Source organism: Somniosus microcephalus, chromosome 1 (assembly GCF_052327205.1).
Source record: "Somniosus microcephalus isolate GS21.2 chromosome 1, FLI_Smic_1.0, whole genome shotgun sequence".
Lineage (NCBI taxonomy): Eukaryota > Metazoa > Chordata > Chondrichthyes > Squaliformes > Somniosidae > Somniosus > Somniosus microcephalus.
In genome coordinates, this window is record NC_140987.1 from 6,093,963 (window position 1) to 6,112,550 (window position 18,588).

The 18,588-nt window shown below is 50.7% G+C and overlaps 1 protein-coding gene across 1 annotated transcript in view; it reads right to left on the reverse strand.

The window, feature by feature from the left end:
* LOC147123906 (von Willebrand factor-like) overlaps window positions 1-18,347 on the reverse strand; it is a 44,343-nt gene extending 25,996 nt beyond the window's left edge. Inside the window, exons 1-2 of the mRNA XM_085995846.1 lie at window positions 18,177-18,347; window positions 15,638-15,770 (exon numbers count right to left, since the gene is read on the reverse strand). Coding sequence (XP_085851972.1) covers window positions 15,638-15,770; window positions 18,177-18,338 — 295 coding nt within the window. The 5' untranslated portion in view covers window positions 18,339-18,347. The remainder of the gene's footprint in view (window positions 1-15,637; window positions 15,771-18,176) is intronic.
* Window positions 18,348-18,588: the final 241 nt, after the last annotated feature.

Sequence of the window (18,588 nt, forward strand, 5' to 3'; positions counted from 1 at the left end):
CCTTCGGTCGGGTGTCCCCTAGAGGAGGCTCCCTTCGGTCGGGTGTCCCCGGGAGGAGGCGGCCTTCGGTCGGGTGTCCCCGGGAGGAGGCTCCCTTCGGTCGGGTTTCCCCGGGAGGAGGCGGCCTTCGGTCGGGTGTCCCCGGGAGGAGGCTCCCTTCGGTCGGGTGTCCCCGGGAGGAGGCTCCCTTCGGTCGGGTGTCCCCGGGAGGAGGCGGCCTTCGGTCGGGTTTCCCCGGGAGGAGGCTCCCTTCGGTCGGGTGTCCCCGGGAGGAGGCTCCCTTCGGTCGGGTGTCCCCTAGAGGAGGCTCCCTTCGGTCGGGTGTCCCCGGGAGGAGGCGGCCTTCGGTCGGGTGTCCCCGGGAGGAGGCTCCCTTCGGTCGGGTTTCCCCGGGAGGAGGCGGCCTTCGGTCGGGTGTCCCCGGGAGGAGGCTCCCTTCGGTCGGGTGTCCCCGGGAGGAGGCTCCCTTCGGTCGGGTGTCCCCTAGAGGAGGCTCCCTTCGGTCGGGTGTCCCCGGGAGGAGGCGGCCTTCGGTCGGGTGTCCCCGGGAGGAGGCTCCCTTCGGTCGGGTTTCCCCGGGAGGAGGCGGCCTTCGGTCGGGTGTCCCCGGGAGGAGGCTCCCTTCGGTCGGGTGTCCTGGGAGGAGGCTCCCTTCGGTCGGGTGTCCCCAGGAGGAGGCGGCCTTCGGTCGGGTGTCCCCGGGAGGAGGCTCCCTTCGGTCGGGTGTCCCCGGGAGGAGGCGGCGCTATTTAAAGGCGTGCACTTCTCGTGTAGTTTTCATCGGCCAACAATGCTGCGTTGTTAGTTGCTCATTGGCAAAGAGGCCTTTCGACTGATTTGAACATTTTGCATTTTAACGCGTGTTCTGGCACATAAAGATTCTTCAGTTTCATTGAGGGGAGATTTGAAAGTGCAATATTTGGATCCTTTCCTGGGGGCTGTACTGGCACTGGACCTCAACCTCCAGAGTCAACGTCGGAGGCAACTTAGGCTCAGAGAAAGAGTGCAAAATGTGGCCAGAGATAGGAGGGCCAACAGGGCTCTCAACAGGAGGCCTTACCCACCCAGGATATTCCGACACCAGTTCTCCTACATTAATCTCACTGAGGACCAGTGTGTTAGAAGGCTCCGCTTCAGCACGGATGTGGTCACAGAGCTCTGCCACCTCCTGCAGCCAGACCTCGAGCCTGAGATCAGGACCACCACGACTCTCTCAGTGACAGTCAAGGTCACCATCGGACTCAATTTCTACACCAGCAGATCATTCCATTGTGCGACAGGCGACATCTCCAACATCTCCCAGTTTGCCGTCCATTGCTCCATCCGGGAGGTCACTGAGGCTCTCTACAGAAGGAGAAGGGACTACATTTCCTTCCCCATCACCAGAGAGAAGCAGCGTGAGCGTGCATGTGGCTTTGCCAGGATAGCGGGCTTCCCCATGGTGCAGGGCGCCATTGACTGCCCCCACGGCGCTTTGCGGGCACCGCATAACAATCCTGAGATCTTCTGTAACCGCAAAGGCTACCACTCACTTAATGTGCAGTTGGTGTGCGACCACAGACAGCGAAACCTCAATGTCAATGCCCGCTATCCTGGCAGCAGCCACGATGCCTTCATCCTGCACCAGATGGGTGTGCCAGATCTGTTCCAGCCACCACATTAAGCTCACGGCTGGCTGCTCGGAAACAAGGGCTATCCGCTCTCCACCTGGCTCATGACTCCCCTCCTCAACCCCAGCACTCCTGCCCAGCCATATAATGAGAGCCATGCTGCCACCAGAATCATCATCGAGCAGACCATCAGAGTGCTCAAGCAATGGTCCCGCTGCCTTGACCCCTCGGGAGGAGCCCTTCAGTACTCGGCTGAGCGGTTGTCCCATTTCGTCATCGTCTGCTGAATGCTGCACAACTTGGCCATTATGAGGGCGCAGCCATTACCTAGGGCAGTGTCCTAGGTATAACCACCACCTCAGGAGGAGGACGAGGAGGAGGAGGAGGCAGAGGAGGAGGAACAGGAGGACAAACAGCAGTGACGGAGGAGGCAGCCACTCAATCGGCGTTCTGCAAGGTCGGTCCGTGACGCCTCATCAGACTTGGTTTCCAGTGACTTCGAGTCCTTGTTCCGGTTGATGAGCACGTCACCATCATTCCATCACTTTGTGATTCCAAACCACACCCCAGAACTGAAATGAGACACAGCACCAAATCTGCAACAATCCAGTAATAATATTGTCAAAAACCATTAACCACATATATACAACAACAATATTGACTAATCACCCTTGTGCAAACCCTTGCCTCCCCTCTTTACTGTTCCCTTTCCTAATCTACTGCTCCCACGTGGTGTCTCCCCAGTGGCTGCAGCAGGGCTGGTGGGAGGCTGCTGAGTGTCCGTGCGGGAGACTTCAGATGGCCTTGCAGGACGCCCTCGACCAGCTCTGGGCCTGGAAGGCCCGGCCGTAGACTGCACCAGCTCAGGATGGGCGGCAGCAGTCTGGGTTGGCTGGATGACCGGCAGCGACAAGTTCAATGGTGGAGTGGCAGTTGTGGGATCAGGAATGCTGTCATCCTGAGAGAGGACAGCAGGTTCCTGCTCCACTGACACACTGCCACTCCCCGGGGCAGCACCCAGTGCAGACTCCTCTATTAAACGTGCCTCTAAAGATCGCGTAGTGCCAGTATCTGAGGCGGTGCCCGCGGGTGAGAGATTCAGTGACGCGGTGCTTTGCTCCTCCTCCTCTCCTCCTGCCTCACTCTCAGTGGGGGGCTCAGGGACAGGCTGGTCAGCTGGTTGCTGATTATCTGAAAGCATAAAGGCCCAAGACTCGCGTTAAGGTGAGGGCGGGGGGGCAAGAATGGAGCAAGGAATGCAGACAGTATCAGGAGGTGGAAAGTGAGAGAGGTTTGTGGTGTGAGGGGGAAGTGGGATGGGAGAAGGAGAGGGGCTGAAGATACCGTTTTTGCCCCGAATGGGGTCGATGTCACCGACGGCCACGGCGCCCACCATCTGCTGCCCAATGAGTCGCGGCACTCGCTCCTCCAGGTCTGAGAACTGCTGGAGCCGCGCATCACCCCCGCCTGTTCTCTGCTGCTCCCTCCTATTGTGGGCCATTTCGGCCTGCAAGAAAAACAAATATGTTTGAGTCAGAGTCCAGCTGTGTGTCTGGGAGATATGCCTGCTGTCATTGAATAGCTGTGATTGTGGGCAAGGCGTGAGATGTGGATGTGAGTTTGAGGAGGTGAAGATGTTTGGTGGGTGAGTGGTGGCGGTGTGGTTCTTTGTGCAGTGTGCACAGACTGAGGTTCAGATGCTGGAGCTGTTGAAACATGTACTCACCCTGACCACCTGACTGGGGTCGGTGAATTTCTTGCGGCCCTGTGTCAGGCTGTGTTCCACCACACTACTGGCCGAGACCTCCTGGGCCACTTCCCTCCACATTGCCCTGAACACCTGAGGCGATGGCCTCCTCCCAGTGGCCGGGAACAGCACCGCCCTCCTTCGCTCCACTCCAGCCACTAATGCCTCCAATTCCATGTCTGTGAACCGACGAGCTCTCTCCCTGGGAGTGGGAACAGCCAGAGCCAGCAGGGGATTCACTCGCTTGCAGGTCACCTCGAAGCCAGCAATGCTGAAAATGAGCATCTGCACAATGATGCAACCTCCCCTTTAAGAGCTGGAAGGAACCAGTGTGAAGGATCATTGCTGAATGCATTGCCCCTGAAATTCATGAGCGCTCTGCCGGTCGATCCCCTGCAGTGGCCCACTGAGGTCATTAGCGCCTGATTTAGTGCCCACTTCCTTCCTGGGGCACTAACACCCAATTTAGTAGAAGTTCAGAATCCTTAGCGCCTGGCGCTAAATTTTCAAAATGTCAAAAGTTAGCACCCCAATCGGGGCGAGACCCAGTTTCACCCTCTCTGGGTTTCCTGGACGAGGGCCGAAATCTCTCTGAACACCAACATTTAATAGCTTCTCACCATTTAAAAAGATTCTGTTTTTCTATTTCCCCACATTATACTCCATCTGCCACCTTATTGCCCACTCGCTTAGTCTGTCTATATCCCTTTGCAGACTCCTCACGTCCTCCTCACAGCTTACTGTCCCAACTAACTTTGTATTATCAGCAAACTTGGATACATTACACTCGGTCCCCTCATCCAAATCATTGATGTAGATTGTGAATAGCCGAGGCCCAAGCTCTGATCCTTGTGGAACCTCACTAGTCACAGCCTGCCAACCCGAAAATAACCCGTTTATTCCGACTCTCTGTTTTCTGTCCGTTAACCAATCCTCAATCCATGCTAGTATATTACCCCCAATCCCATGAGCCCTAATTTTGTTTAATAACTTCTTCTGTGGCACCTTATCGAATGTCTTCTGAAAAACCAAATACACCACATCCACTGGGCCCCCCTTATCCATTCTGCTAGTTACAACCTCAAAAAACAGATTTGTCAAACATGATTTCCCTTTCATAAATCCGTGTTGACTCTGCCCAATCCTATTATTATTTTCTAAGTGCCCTGTTACCACGTCCTGAATAATAGATTCCAGCATTTTCCCTACTACTGATGTCAGGGACATTGCTCAACGTGACAACAACAACCATAAACACAAAAGACATTCACGTGTTAACCCCCCCTTTCTTCAACAGGAACCAGCCACAGATGTACTAATTATACGTACATGTCTCAATGATATCCATTCAGGAACTTATCCAGACTTTGAGCTGTTGGCTGTGATTTCACCTACCGAGGTGGGTCCGGTGTGGCTGGGGTTGGTGGCGGGGTGCGACCCCACTGCTGGCTCCATCCCGCTCTGTGAAATGATTTTATGCTGATTGGGCTTGTTAAGCCCGCCCAGCATGTTTCCCGGCCAATTGAAGGAAGCGGATCTGATGACATCAGCCGGTTTCCTTAAAGGGGCCATGTCCAATTTGATTTTGACAGTTCTGCTGTCAGTGTTCTACAGCATTGAGGTGCTGCAAACACTGACGAGCACTGCACAGAGGTGCACGGCTGCACCCTGGCTCTCCCATGCCTCCCTCGGAGGGAGTCACAGCACACAGGGAGGTTCTCTTCACTTCCAACGGGCAGAAGAGACCTCCCCAGGAGACCAACGCAGCCTGGTTGCACATTGTAGAGGAGGACACAAGCAGGGATGTGGTCAGGAGGACCAGGCTGCAGTGGCGCAAACCTTTCAATGATCTCAGTAGATCACGAAGCGTTACTGCCAAGCCACACACAACCTCATCCTGCTGTGCCTCTCATCACATCCCCATCACTATGCCTTCCCCACCCTACTCCTGCACATCCTTACTCACACCAACTTACCTTGCACCTCCACCCATCCCTCTCTATCTACATTATCACTTCCCCACCTCCAGCAGTTACGCTCCTTCGAGAACAGAGAAACCCACAAAGTACAGCAATAAAGCCTCTGTGAGCGTGCACAAAACAGACGTTCCAGCCGAACCCTCAGCCAACCAATCCAGTTCTGCTGGGAATAAAGTGGATGACCCAGATCGCCAGTGTCCAATACACAAGAAGCCCCACCCACTCAAAAAGTGTCGAAGCTTTAGAGACAAGCCTATTGATGAGCGCAAATCATACCTGAAAGAGAATCGCATCTGCTTCAGGTGTTGTGGGTCGACTATGCACATGGCAAAAGACTGCAAGGCGACAATCAAGTGCTTCGAGTGCAACAGTGAAAAACGCATCGCAGCCCTGCATCCAGGTCCTCCTCCTTCAACCACCGAGAGTGCTGCGGTTGACAAAGAGGATAGCGGGGAGCAAAGCGAAAGCACATCTTCTTCAGTCACCTCCAAGTGTACAGAGGTTTGTGGAAATGCAAGCAGCCCACGCTCATGCTCCAAAATCTGTTTGGTTAAAGCATATCCTGCAGGGAGAAAGGAGAAGGCAATCAAGATGTACGCAGTGCTTGATGAGCAAAGTAACAAGTCTCTAGCGAAGACAGAATTCTTCAATCTCTTTGAAGTCAAGGCCAGCGCAGCTCCGTACATGCTAAAAACCTGTTCAGGGACAACAGAGACTACGGGTAGGAGAGTTGGCAACTTCATGATCGAGTCCATGGATGGGAAACTACAGCTTCCCCTCCCCACCTTAATTGAGTGTGACATGATGCCAGATGATAGGACGGAAATTCCCTCCCTAGAGGTCGCACGCCATCAGCCCCACCTACAGTCAGTTGCCAACAAGATTCCAGCTGTGGACCCGGACGCTCCAATCCTCCTGCTCTTGGGAAGAGACATCTTAAGGGTGCACAAGGTGCGTGAGCAAATCAACGGGCCCCACAATGCTCCTTATGCGCAGCGGCTTGACCTGGGATGGGTCCTCGTGGGTGGAGTTTGCCTGGGAACAGTCCACAAACCAGCTGATGTCAGCGTCTATAAAGCAAACGTGTTGCACAACGGTCGCACATCCTGTCTCAGCCCATGCCCAAACAGGATCCAGGTAAAGGAAGACTACGATGACATGATGCAGCATCATAGGTCAACCTCCTCTGCCTGTGAGGAAGAGGCAGGCCCCACTGTGAGCACAGACAGCCTAGGATGCTCAGTGTTTGAAAGGTCCAAGGATGATGACAAGCCAGCACTATCCATGGACGACAAAGCTTTCCTAACCATCATGGATGAGGAGGTTTACCAGGACGATGGACACAGCTGGGTGGCACCCTTACCATTTCACTCTCCTAGACGCCGTCTTCCGAGTAACAGGGAACAAGCTATGAAGCGCCTCTGCTCGCTCAGGAGAACCCTGGTGCCGGTGTCCACCGACCCAGACATGCCTGCAGTCCTCACCCCAGCGATGCTCCTGACTCAAAAGATGAGTGCTGTTTCAGCCCCCTCTGGAAACTTTGACATGGCTGAGCTGCACGGGAAGCAGTGGAAGCGAGTCCAGTGTCTTGCAGACACTTTTTGGAAGAGATGGAGAGGAGAGTATTTGTCCACCCTACAGAGCCGTAGGAAATGGACAGAAGACAAGCCAAATGTCAAAGTGAGAGATGTTGTCTTGCTGAAAGACAGCCAAGCACACAGAAATGAATGGCCAGTGAGACTGGTTGTCAAAACTCTGCCGAGCAGGGACAAGAGGGTCCGCAAGGTGGAGGTGAAGATTGTCAAGGAGGGTACTGTCAAAGTGTTTCTGAGGCCAGTCTCAGAGATTGTAGTCCTCCTTTCTGAAGAAACCTAGAGAACGGATTCTGAGTATGTTTGCAGCCAAAGGACGTTTTCTTTAGGTTTATTTTGTATCTGTAGTGGTACAAGGGAATTGTACCAAGCGGGGAGTGTGCTGTCTCTCGGTAGCAATTTATGTTAGTTTTCCAGTTAATTCAGGGGTTTGAGTAAGTTGGGTCGATTCCCATTGTGTGCTGCCATCTAGTGGCTATTTGGTACCTAGCAACTGCAGTAAAAGTGCAGTAAAGTGCTGTAAAGCACAGTAAGTGCAGTAAAGTAAACTACAGACCTACAGCGGCACATGCTCTGGGAAGTTGTATTGTTCCCATGCCTGAGTCTTGGATATTAATTGTCTGTAAGTACTTGAGAATGTTATAGTTTATTAGTGTACACTGTATGTTGCAGAAAATGTTTAGTTTGTAACTTTTCTCTGTAAGTAAACTTACACAGCTAGCCGTGAAGTGCTCGCTCTCTGTCTAGCTGGTTAACTAGTAGCTGTATTTTGATGCACTATGTACGGGACTAATTTAAAGAGAATGCCTTCCAGTTTGCTAAATGTATATTCACAGTAAGCTGTGTTTCCACGTGTTTGGTAATTTACATGCCAAATGTACTGTGTTGCTCAGGCGTACCTAAATTTGTGTATGCATATCAGTTATGCGCTTGTATACTAATGTGTGCTTCCATTTCTGTGTTGTATTTCAGTTTTACAATAAGAATCTTTCAGTAAAGCTCTACAAGAAAAGTCAAGCCTTGTGATTTTTATGGGAAGATATCAAGTTGTTAGCTATCTGTCTAGCTCTGCATAGGAACGTGCTGCGAGGGCAGAAAAGGTACCATATGCAATTCGCCCAGCCGTCGAGGCAGAGCTGGAGAATCTGAAGAATGCAGGCGTGTTATCTAAGGTAGAATGGAGCGAGTGGGCAACACCCATCGTTCCTGTCATGAAGAAAACGTTAAACAATAAGTCTGAGGAGCCAAGGAAGGTTCGCATCTGTGGGGACTTCAAGGTGACGGTGAACCCAGTCCTTCACACAGTACAATATCCTCTTCCAAGGATAGAAGATATCTTCGCCTCACTATCTGGAGGGAAGCGTTTTACAAAAACTGACCTAGCACAAGCATATTTGCAGATGGAGGTTGAAGAATCCTTTAGGAAGTATCTCACGATAAACACTCACAAAGGTCTTTACCAGTATAATCGACTGGTATTCGGAGTAGCATCAGCTCCGGCGATATGGCAAAGAGCGATGGAACAAGTCCTGCAAGGGATTCCGGGGACTCAGTGTTACTTGGACGACATCCTTGTGACAGGTGAAGATGACAGTGAACACCTTAACAACCTAGAACAGGTGCTCACTAGACTACGGGAACATGGGCTGCGAGCCAACCGCCCCAAGTGCGAGTTTTTTAAGAAACAGATATCGTATTGTGGCCACGTGATTGATGAAGAGGGGTTGCATAAGTCCCCTGACAAAATTGAAGCGGTAGTTAAGGCTCCAGCGCCTGAAAATGTGTCGCAACTGAGGTCATTCCTCGGATTGGTGAATTACTACCATAAGTTTTTACCGAATTTGTCCACAATTCTGCATCCACTGAACGCCCTACTACGAACGGGAGTAGCATGGAAATGGAGCGATGAATGTAAGCGGGCCTTTCAGAAGAGTAAAGACCGAATCACTTCAAGAGAAGTATTGGCTCACTACAACCCATCACTACCGATAAGACTGGCGTGTGATGCGTCTCCCTACGGCATTGGGGCAGTACTGTCACGTAAATTCCTTGATGGTTCAGAGAGGCTGATAGCTTTTGCGTCACGCTCGTTAACTTCAGCCGAGCGTAACTACACCCAGATTGACAGAGAGGCCCTCAGCCTATGTGGGGGGTGAAGAAGTTCAATCACTACCTGCACGGTCAGAAATTTACTCTACTAACTGATCATTAACCTCTCGTCTCCATTTTCAACCCTCAGAAGGGCGTACCAATAATGACGGCACAACGGCTACAGAGGTGGTCCCTTTTCCTAGGGGCACACCAATATGACATCGAGTACAAAGGAACTAAACAGCATGGGAATGCTGATGGATTGTCGCGCCTACCGTTGCCGACGGTGGAAGAAGAACTGGCAGTGGATCCAGTGGAGTTATTCCACTCGATTATAGTCGAATGTCCCCCTGTGACGAATGCAAACATCGAAAAGGAAACACGAAATGACCCGACACTCTCCTGGGTCTATGATTTAACGGTGAAGGGATGGCCAGCACATGGCGAACCACTGCTGCCAGCATTCTCGCCGAGAAGAGAACAGCTGTCAGTGAGCAGAGGAACCTTGATGTGTGGATCCAGAGTAGTAATTCCACCCAAATTGAAGGATAGAGTGCTCAATGAGCTTCATGAGGGTCATCTGGGAGGGGTAAAAATGAAGAACTTAGCCAGAGCGTTTGTGTGGTGGCCGGGAATCGATAGAGAAATCAAAGAGATGACCAAGAGCTGTACAGTACGCCAGAAGGTCCAAAACGCCCCGCCACAAGCCCCTCTACATCCATGGGAAGTGGCCCTCATCTCCATGGCAAAGGGTACACATTGATTTTGCTGGTCCCTTTATGGACTCGATGTTTTTAATTGTGGTGGATGCACAAAGTGGCCAGAGGTAATAAAAATGTCCTCAACCACCACAGAAAAAACTATCAGTCTTACGAACCATATTCGCCAGGAATGGGCTGCCTGAACAGATTTGCTCTGACAATGGACCACAGTTTGTGTCTGAAGAGTTCCGGAGGTTCTTAAAGAACAATGGTGTTAAGCATTACACATCCGCCCCATATCATCCAGCCACTAATGGATTGGCCGAGAGGTTTGTTCAAACATTCAAGAAGGCTATCAAGGCAATGTGTAATGAAGATATACCCCGACAACACAAGGTGGATAACTTCTTGTTTGCCTACCGGAATGCGACACATGCGGTTACCAACCAAACTCCAGCCATGATGTTCTTCAATCGAAGACTACGATGCCGCTTGGATTTGGTTAAGCCAAACGTCAGAAGAGATGTGGAGAACAGGCAGTTTCAGAATATGAATGAAAGGCCGACCAGGAGTTTTAAGATAGATCAACCAGTTTTGGCCCGGGACTACCGCACAGAGAAATGGCAGCCAGGAACGATCTGTACACGGCAAGGACCTCTAATGTATACCGTGGATGTTGGAGAGAGCATTGTAAGACGCCATGCTGACCAGATTCTAGAGTCACTGGAAAACGTCAACTCCACACCACGATCTGATACACCTGGCGATGAAACCGAAGTACCAATTGCATCTACCGCAGAATCCGTGATATTGGAAGCAGACGAACCAAACAACGACATTGATCCTGACTCCACCTTGCCAGAAGAACCTGATATCCCAAAGAGGCGTTATCCAGACAGAATCAGGAAGCCTCCTCAAAGACTGAACTTATAATTGCTTAACTTCAACCAATGTATCTAGCAACCGTAATTGTAATTGTAATTAGTTATTATTTAGTTGTTAAATGAATGTTATGTACTGTTTATCTAAAAGGGGAGGAATTGTTGTGTATGTACCTTTAAGGGAATAACTGGTCTCAGACTGCAGTACCGGCAGTGACCACCCCTGTATAAAAGGCCCTAGCAGGCTTCTGTAGTTTCAGTTTCCAGGTTGTCTCCATTCAGTAAAGACTTGTTATAATCAACTCCTGCAGTCCATGTCTCAATTATACACGGACATAATAAAAGTCACCACAGCCTTTAACTCCTTTGCCGCCGGCTCATTCCAGGCTGCTACAGGGAATATCTCCCGCGCATCCCCGTCACCAACGCAAAGCAGAGTTTACCAGCTCACCATTGCCCTCCTTGCCCGAGCAGACCAGTTCATTCGTCTTTCGGATGAGATGTTAAACCGAGGCCCCGTCTATTCTCTCAGGTGGACGTGAAGAAGAGCAGGGGGGAGTTATCCCCGGTATCCTGGGGCCAATATTTATTCCTCGATCAACCTCACTAAATCAGATTATCTGGTCATTATCACACTGCTGTTTGTGAGATCTTGCTATGCGAAAATTGGCTGCTGCGTTTCCCACATTACAACAGTGACTACACTTCAAAAAGTACTTCATTGACTGTAAAACGCTTTGGGACGTCCGGTGGTCGTGAAAGGCGCTATAGAAATGCAAGTCTTGCTTTCTTTCTTTTACATCACTTCCCCCTTTGATGTCAACAGCAGAGAGCTCAGGACCTTCTGCTCTCTGACCCCATTCCCACTGAACTGCTGACCAGCTAACTCCTCTTCCTGGCCCCCACGCTAGCTGAGATTACAGACAGTTAGGAACATGGAAACGCGGGTACGTCATTCAGCCCCTCGAGCCTGTTCCACCAACCGTTCCCTCGCCACCGATTCCATCCCCGTCCCTGGCCATTATCTCCAGCTGAACCAGGCTGTTTGCAGCCTCGACGCCCTATTGGACCCTGAGCTGAGCTTCTGACCTCATACCCTCTCTGTCACAAAGACCACCTACTTCCACCTCCCTAATATTGTCTGTCTCCACCCGTCCCGCAGCCCATCTTGCGTGATTTTGTGACCTCCAGACTCGACTATTCTAACGCACTCCTGCCCGGTCTCCTATCTTCCACCCTCTATAAACTTGAGCTCATGCTAAACGCTGCTGCCTCTGTCCTAACCCGCACCGTCCCGCTGACACATCGCCCCTGTGCTCGCTGACCTACACTGGCGCCCAGTCAACCAGCACCTCAAATTTGGAATTCTCATCCTGATGTCCAAATCGCTCCATGGCCTCACCCCTCCCTATCTCTGGAACCTACTCCAGCCCCACAACCCTCCAAGAACTCGGCGTTCCTCCAACTTTAGCCTCTTATGCAGCCACCCGCCTTCCTTTGACCCACCATTGGCGGCCATGCCTTCAGCCATCTAGGCCCTGATCTCTGAAATTCCCTCCCTAAACCTCTCCACCTCTCTAACTGGCTGCCATCCAATAAGACCTCCTTAAACCCCTCCTCCATGGCCAAGCTTTAAGGCACATAGAAACATAGAAACATAGAAGATAGGAGCAGGAGTAGGCCATTCGGCCCTTAGAGCCTGCTCCGCCATTCAATGAGATCATGGCTGATCATCCAATTTCAGTACCCGGTCCCTGCTTTCTCCCCATATCCCTTGATCCCTTTAGCCTTAAGAAATATATCCAACTCTTTTTTGAATATATTTAATGAACTGACCTCCACCGCCCTCTGTGGCAGAGAATTCCACAGGTTCACCACTCTCTGGGTGAAGAAATTCCTCCTCATTTCAGTCCTAAATGGCTTACCCCTTATCCTTAGACTGTGACCCCTGGATCTGGACTCCCCGGCCATCATAAACATCCTTCCTGCATCTAGTCTGTCCAGACCTGACAGAATTTTATAGGTTTCGATGAGATCCCCTCTCAATCTTCTAAACTCCAGTGAGTATAAGCCCAATCGACACAATCTCTCCTCATACGTCATTCCTGCCATCCCAGGTATCAGCCTGGTGAATCTTTGCTGCACTCCTTCCATGGCAAGAACGTCCTTCCTCAGGTAAGGCGACCAAAACTGCACACAATACTCAAGGTGCGGTCTCACCAAGGCCCTGTACAACTGTAGCAAGACATCCTTGTTCCTGTACTCGAACCCTCTTGCTACGAAGGCCAACATACCATTTGCCTTCTTAACCACCTGCTGCACCGGCATGCTTACTTTCAGCGACTGGTGCACAAGGACATCCAGGTCTCTTTGCACTTCCCCTTCTCCCAATCTATTGCCATTCAAATAATAATCTGCCTTCCTGTTTTTGCCACCAAAGTGGATAACCTCACATTTATCCACATTAGAGTGCATTTGCCATGTTTCTGCCCAATCACCCAACCTGTCCAAATGGTACTGGAGTTTCACGACATCCTCCTCACAGCTTACCCTCCCACCCAGCTTTGTGTCGTCTGCAAATTTGGAGATATTACATCCAATTCCCTCGTCCAGATCATTAATATATATTGTGAACAGCTGGGGTCCTAGGACCGATCCCTGCGGTACCCCACTAGGCTGCTATCTGCTGCTTCGGCTCGGTGTCAGTCTTAGTCTAATTACGCTCCTGTGAAAGGTCTTGGGATGTTTACCGACGTTAACAGAGGTGTTTAAATGCAAGCTGTTGCTGAATGAAGGGTTACAAGTAATGACCAAAGGCCGAGAAATTGGAGAACGCTGGAATCCGGCCGGTAGCGGCGGAGGACAAGGAGGGAACGCAGGCAGTGCCGCCATTTTGGCTCAGTAACATCAGCACGCCGTTGATGTTTTAGTCTAAGGCGTTTTCTGCAGCGCTAATCTCACAAGGAGGCCAAAGGTCGCCTCCGTCTCCCGCGCAGCGTGTGGGGGACGGGGGAAGAACGGAGCGACCCCAGCAATTGCCGTATTTGCTCCCAAAAAAAAGTAGCTGCCACCTGATGTTTGTGGATTTTTGAATAGTTTATGAAATGAATGAATCTGCGTCTCCGTAACACTAATCGTTTCCCAGTGGAAAGTGTTTAAATGTGTCGTCGTTGTGGCAGCTTTTAGTGGGTCTCGCAGACTCGACACAATACCGGCAATAAATGTCGGCCTTGCCGGCGACGCCCACCTCCCATGATGGATAAAAACAAATGATGGAATTTTGAATAAATTATAATTTATAATTCTTTAAAATCTTAAGCAGTTGAGTCCAGATTAGTCAGGGGTGATGCTCTGGTGACACTATCATCATCATCGAGATAAAAGAGATCTTAGCACAGATCATCTTCAATCGTTGCAGTGGAGTCACCCATTGATTCACTGGCCAACAAACACCGTCGGACACCCGTCCCGCCCCGTCACTGATGGGCAAAAAATGAAAGTTTAAAAGAAGAACCTCGGCAACGGAGGCGTGTGAAGTTCTAACCTCCGCCCTGGCCAGTACTGCCAGACTCCTCATGGCCATCAACGCTGCTGAAACACCTGTTGGCGGCGGCGCGCACTGGCGTGCTTTAGTGCGGGCAGCAATGGGAGCGGTGAACTCCAAAATGGATGAGCTGGCGTCAGCTCGGCGTTGCACGCCATTGACGTCTCGCTCCAACTCATTCAATAACTTTCGCCGATCGCAGACACCGGCAGTGCGGCCGACCTGCCGAAAATGGCAGCCGCCGCGGGAGCCGCCACCAGCTGGCGGAAGAGCGCCGGCCGCCATCTTTTCATGGCGGTAACGGGTCTCACAAATCTCCCAAATTTCCAGGCCAAACAGTTTAATTAACTGTCAGTGAAGCCGCCACCCTCATCTTTCCTGCTCAGAGCTTTAGCCGGGCCATTAATCTCCAAGACTCCCTGCTCCAAAACATAGAAACATAGAAGATAGGAGCAGGAGTAGGCCATTCGGCCCCTCGAGCCTGCTCCGCCATTTAATGAGATCATGGCTGATCATCCAAATTCAGTACCCTGTCCCTGCTTTCTCCCCATATCCCTTGATCCCTTTAGCCTTAAGAAATATATCTAACTCCTTCTTGAATATATTTAATGAATTGGCCTCAACTGCCTTCTGTGGTAGAGAATTCCACAGGTTCACCACTCTCTGGGTGAAGAAATTCCTCCTCATCTCTGTCCTAACTGGCTTACCCCTTATCCTTAGACTGTGACCCCTGGTTCTGGACTCCCCCGCCATTGGGAACATCCTTCCTGCATCTAGTCTGTCTAATCCTGTTAGAATTTTATAAGTTTCAATGAGATCCCCTCTCATTCTTCTAAACTCCAGCGAGTATAAGCCTAATCGACCCAATCTCTCCTCATACGTCATTCCTGCCATCCCAGGTATCAGTCTAGTGAATCTTCGCTGCACTCCCTCCATGGCAAGAACATCCTTCCTCAGATAAGGCGACCAAACCTGCACACAATACTCAAGATGTGGTCTCACCAAGGCCCTGTACAACTGCAGCAAGACATCCTTGTTCCTGTACTCAAACCCTCTCGCTACGAAGGCCAACATACCATTTGCCTTCTTCACCGCCTGCTGCACCTGCATGCTTACCTTCAGCGACTGGTGCACAAGGACACTTCCCCTTTTCCCAATCTTGGCACCATCGGGTTGGGTAGTCCGTCAGTCTTATCCAAGTGAGGCTCAGGAGGTAAAAATCCCTCGAGCCTCACGCTAGCGACGTCAGGAGGCTTTGTCGCTCGTCCTGCCACCCCCCCACCCCCATCCCCCCCACCCCCACACTCATCCCCCCCTCACGCCCCCCCAGCCCCTGGCCCCCCTCCCCCCACCCCAGACAGCCCAATTCCCGCTCCGAGTTAAAATTGGGGCTATTGAAACAGATACAGAAATACTGAGACAGATAAATAGGTTCAGACAAACAAGGAAACACAACGACACACAGCCTGAGCTGCGGAATGGTGGGATTTACCTGACCCGTAGACATAGGGAAGCTGAATTTCCTTTTGTCCAAGAAAGACAAGGCCAGCTTTGGTAAGTTTAATCGATATTCCAGTAGCCTCGATTGTCAGAATGAGATATTCGATACAGTTACCATCGTCAGCCTATGGAAAACAGAAAACCAGATCAGTAACTTGTTATCCAGACTCAGCTACTGATCTGTGGCCGGAAATCTACAGCGTTCCCTGGACTCTGCGCTCTTCTTAACCTTCTTGTCTTGTTCTTCAGAAGCTACCAATAAGCCACCCTACACACTCCTGTTCCTGTTTTTCAATGTGCCAACTGATGACTCATTACAACATGTCCATCCTGCCATTCTCTCCAAGGACTTCAAAACCTCCCCCAACCTTTCCTTCCCCCAGCCAGAGGCTTTTCAAAGCTCAGCGCGGTGACACCTAATCACTGGACCTGACTGACCATTTTTTCTTTTACTTTTTTCACCCTCGGCGCCCTCCTCCACTGTGGCTTTGGCCGTTCACCTTGGTTTCCCAATCATAGAATCATAGAAAGTTACAGCACAGAAGGAGGCCATTCGGCCCATCGTGTCCGCGCCGGCTGACAAACAGCGATCCAGCCTAATCCCACTTCCCGGCTCTAGGTCCGTAGCCCTGTAGGTTACGGCACTTCAAGTGCATATCCAAGTACTTTTTAAATGTGATGAGGGTTTCTGCCTCTCCCACCCTTTCAGGCAGTGAGTTCCAGGCCCCCACCACCCTCTGGGTGAAAACATTTCTCCTCAAATCCCCTCTAATCCTCCGACCAATTACTTTAAATCAATAACAACATCCAGGTGCAATATACTTTCATTCCAGACCAAACCACATGGTACCAGAACCAGCATTCCGCCAGGTGCAGACTTGCAAGGTTAGGATATTGCAAACAGTGGAAAAAAGCACTGGCCAAAGTATCAGCTGATATCCTTTACTTTTCAAACATTTTAGATTAGCCCAACACTGAGCTCGCATAATGAAGCAATGCAGGCAAGTGCGATGGAGGAAGAAGAGCAAACAAGTGACACCTGAGGTGATACAGGCGAGCTCATTTCTTGCCAATTTTCTCCCTTCCCTCAAACATATTGGGATGACTTTTCCCGACCTTTGCCCCGAGGGAACACCCATCCAAAATGCAACGGTCATGTAAAAGGGTCTGCCCTGGGTCGTTCAGTGGGGTGGGGGGACAGGCACTGGGTGGCTTTGTGCCTGTGCTCACTGTAAGTACAGGCCCATCTTAGGCGTGCTAATGACATGAGGGGGTGGAGCATGCCCCAATGTGGGGATACCCAGTGAAACATGGCACTATGGCCTTCTCCCAGTCTCTGCTGACTGGAGGATCTGCAGGGGTTCTGGGGGCAGGCCAAAGGTAGGAAGCTCATTTTAATTCTCTCCACCTAACCCGCTCCCCCAAGGATACCTGGAGACAACCAAGGCTGCTCTTTCTGAGTCTATTTCAAATGTCCGCCCCATTCTGCCAACGCTAGGCCCGAACAAGGGACAGACTTGTGCCTGAGATGCCCTTGGGCCATGTAAATGGCCCGGACATCAAATACTGGCACTCTTGGACAGGAGCAGTGGGGTAGAAAGGAAGTTAAGAAAATATGCCCCAATGACTGTTGCTGGGAAGAAGTTTCACAGACCAATTAGCAAGCCTGGACACCTTGGCTCTGCTATTCCTTGGATAAACTCCCTTAGCCATTAGGGGAGCTCTGTTGGGCGTACTAGGGAACGGAGTTTGTGGCAGGGACTGAAAACAATGGCTTCAGTCTTCCCAATATTTAATTGGAGGAAATTTCTGCTCATCCAGAACTGGATGTCGGACAAGCAGTCTGACAATTTAGAGACAGTGGAGGGGTCGAGAGAAGTGGTGGTGAGGTAGAGCTGGGTGTCATCAGCGTACATGTGGAAACTGAGGCTGTGTTTTCGGATGATGTCGCCGAGCAGCAACATGTAGATGAGAAATAGGAGGGGCCAAGGATAGATCCTTGGGGGACACCAGAGGTAACGATGCGGGAGCGGGAAGAGAAGCCGTTGCAAGTGGATCTCTTGCTACGATTAGAGTGGAACAAGGCGAGTGCAGTCCCACCCAGCTGGATAACGGTGGAGGTGTTGGAGGAGGTTGGTGTGGTCACCCATGACAAAGGCTGCAGACATGTCGAGAAGGATGAGGAGGGACAGTTTATCTTTGTCACAGTCCCAAAGGATGTTTTTTTGAGGAGAAGGGTGATGACGGCAGATTTGAGGGAGAGGGGGACAATATCTGAGGAGAGAGAACCGTTAACAATATCAGCTAACATGGGAGCCAGGAAGGGAAGTTGGGTGGTCAGCAGTTTAGTGGGAATAGGATCAGGGAAGCAGGAAGTGGGTCTCATGGACAAGATGAGCTCGGAAAGGGGATGAGGGGAGATGGGAGAGAAACTGGAGAAAGATCCAACTAATGAAACAGGGATCAACACAACATTCTTCTATTGCTTTATCCCTGCAGAATGACATTATTAACAAAGTGACTCTTCTTACCTCTTGACACGTGTTTGTGCCAAGGTAGATCGTGAACATGTCAGTTGTCACTAAGATATGAACGCATCCTCCAGTGAAATAATAACGAGTCCTGTCAAAGGTCGAGATGTACTGACTTCCACTGACCGAACAAATCACTGGGTGGAGGGACAACAAAAACATTGTGACTAATATCAAATTAACTCCTTTTATGAAGCAGTTAGAAAACTGCAAATGTTTATAATCTGAAGTAAAACGGAAATCATCTAGAAGAGAAAATTCAGACTGACATTTTGGGTAGAGGCCATTTATCGGATCATACTCCCACCATATATTCCCAACACTTTTTGTTTTTAAGTTATATCAATGCACAAACTACACAAAAGGAAAATACTGCAGATAGGAACATCGGAACAGGAGGAGGTCATTCAGC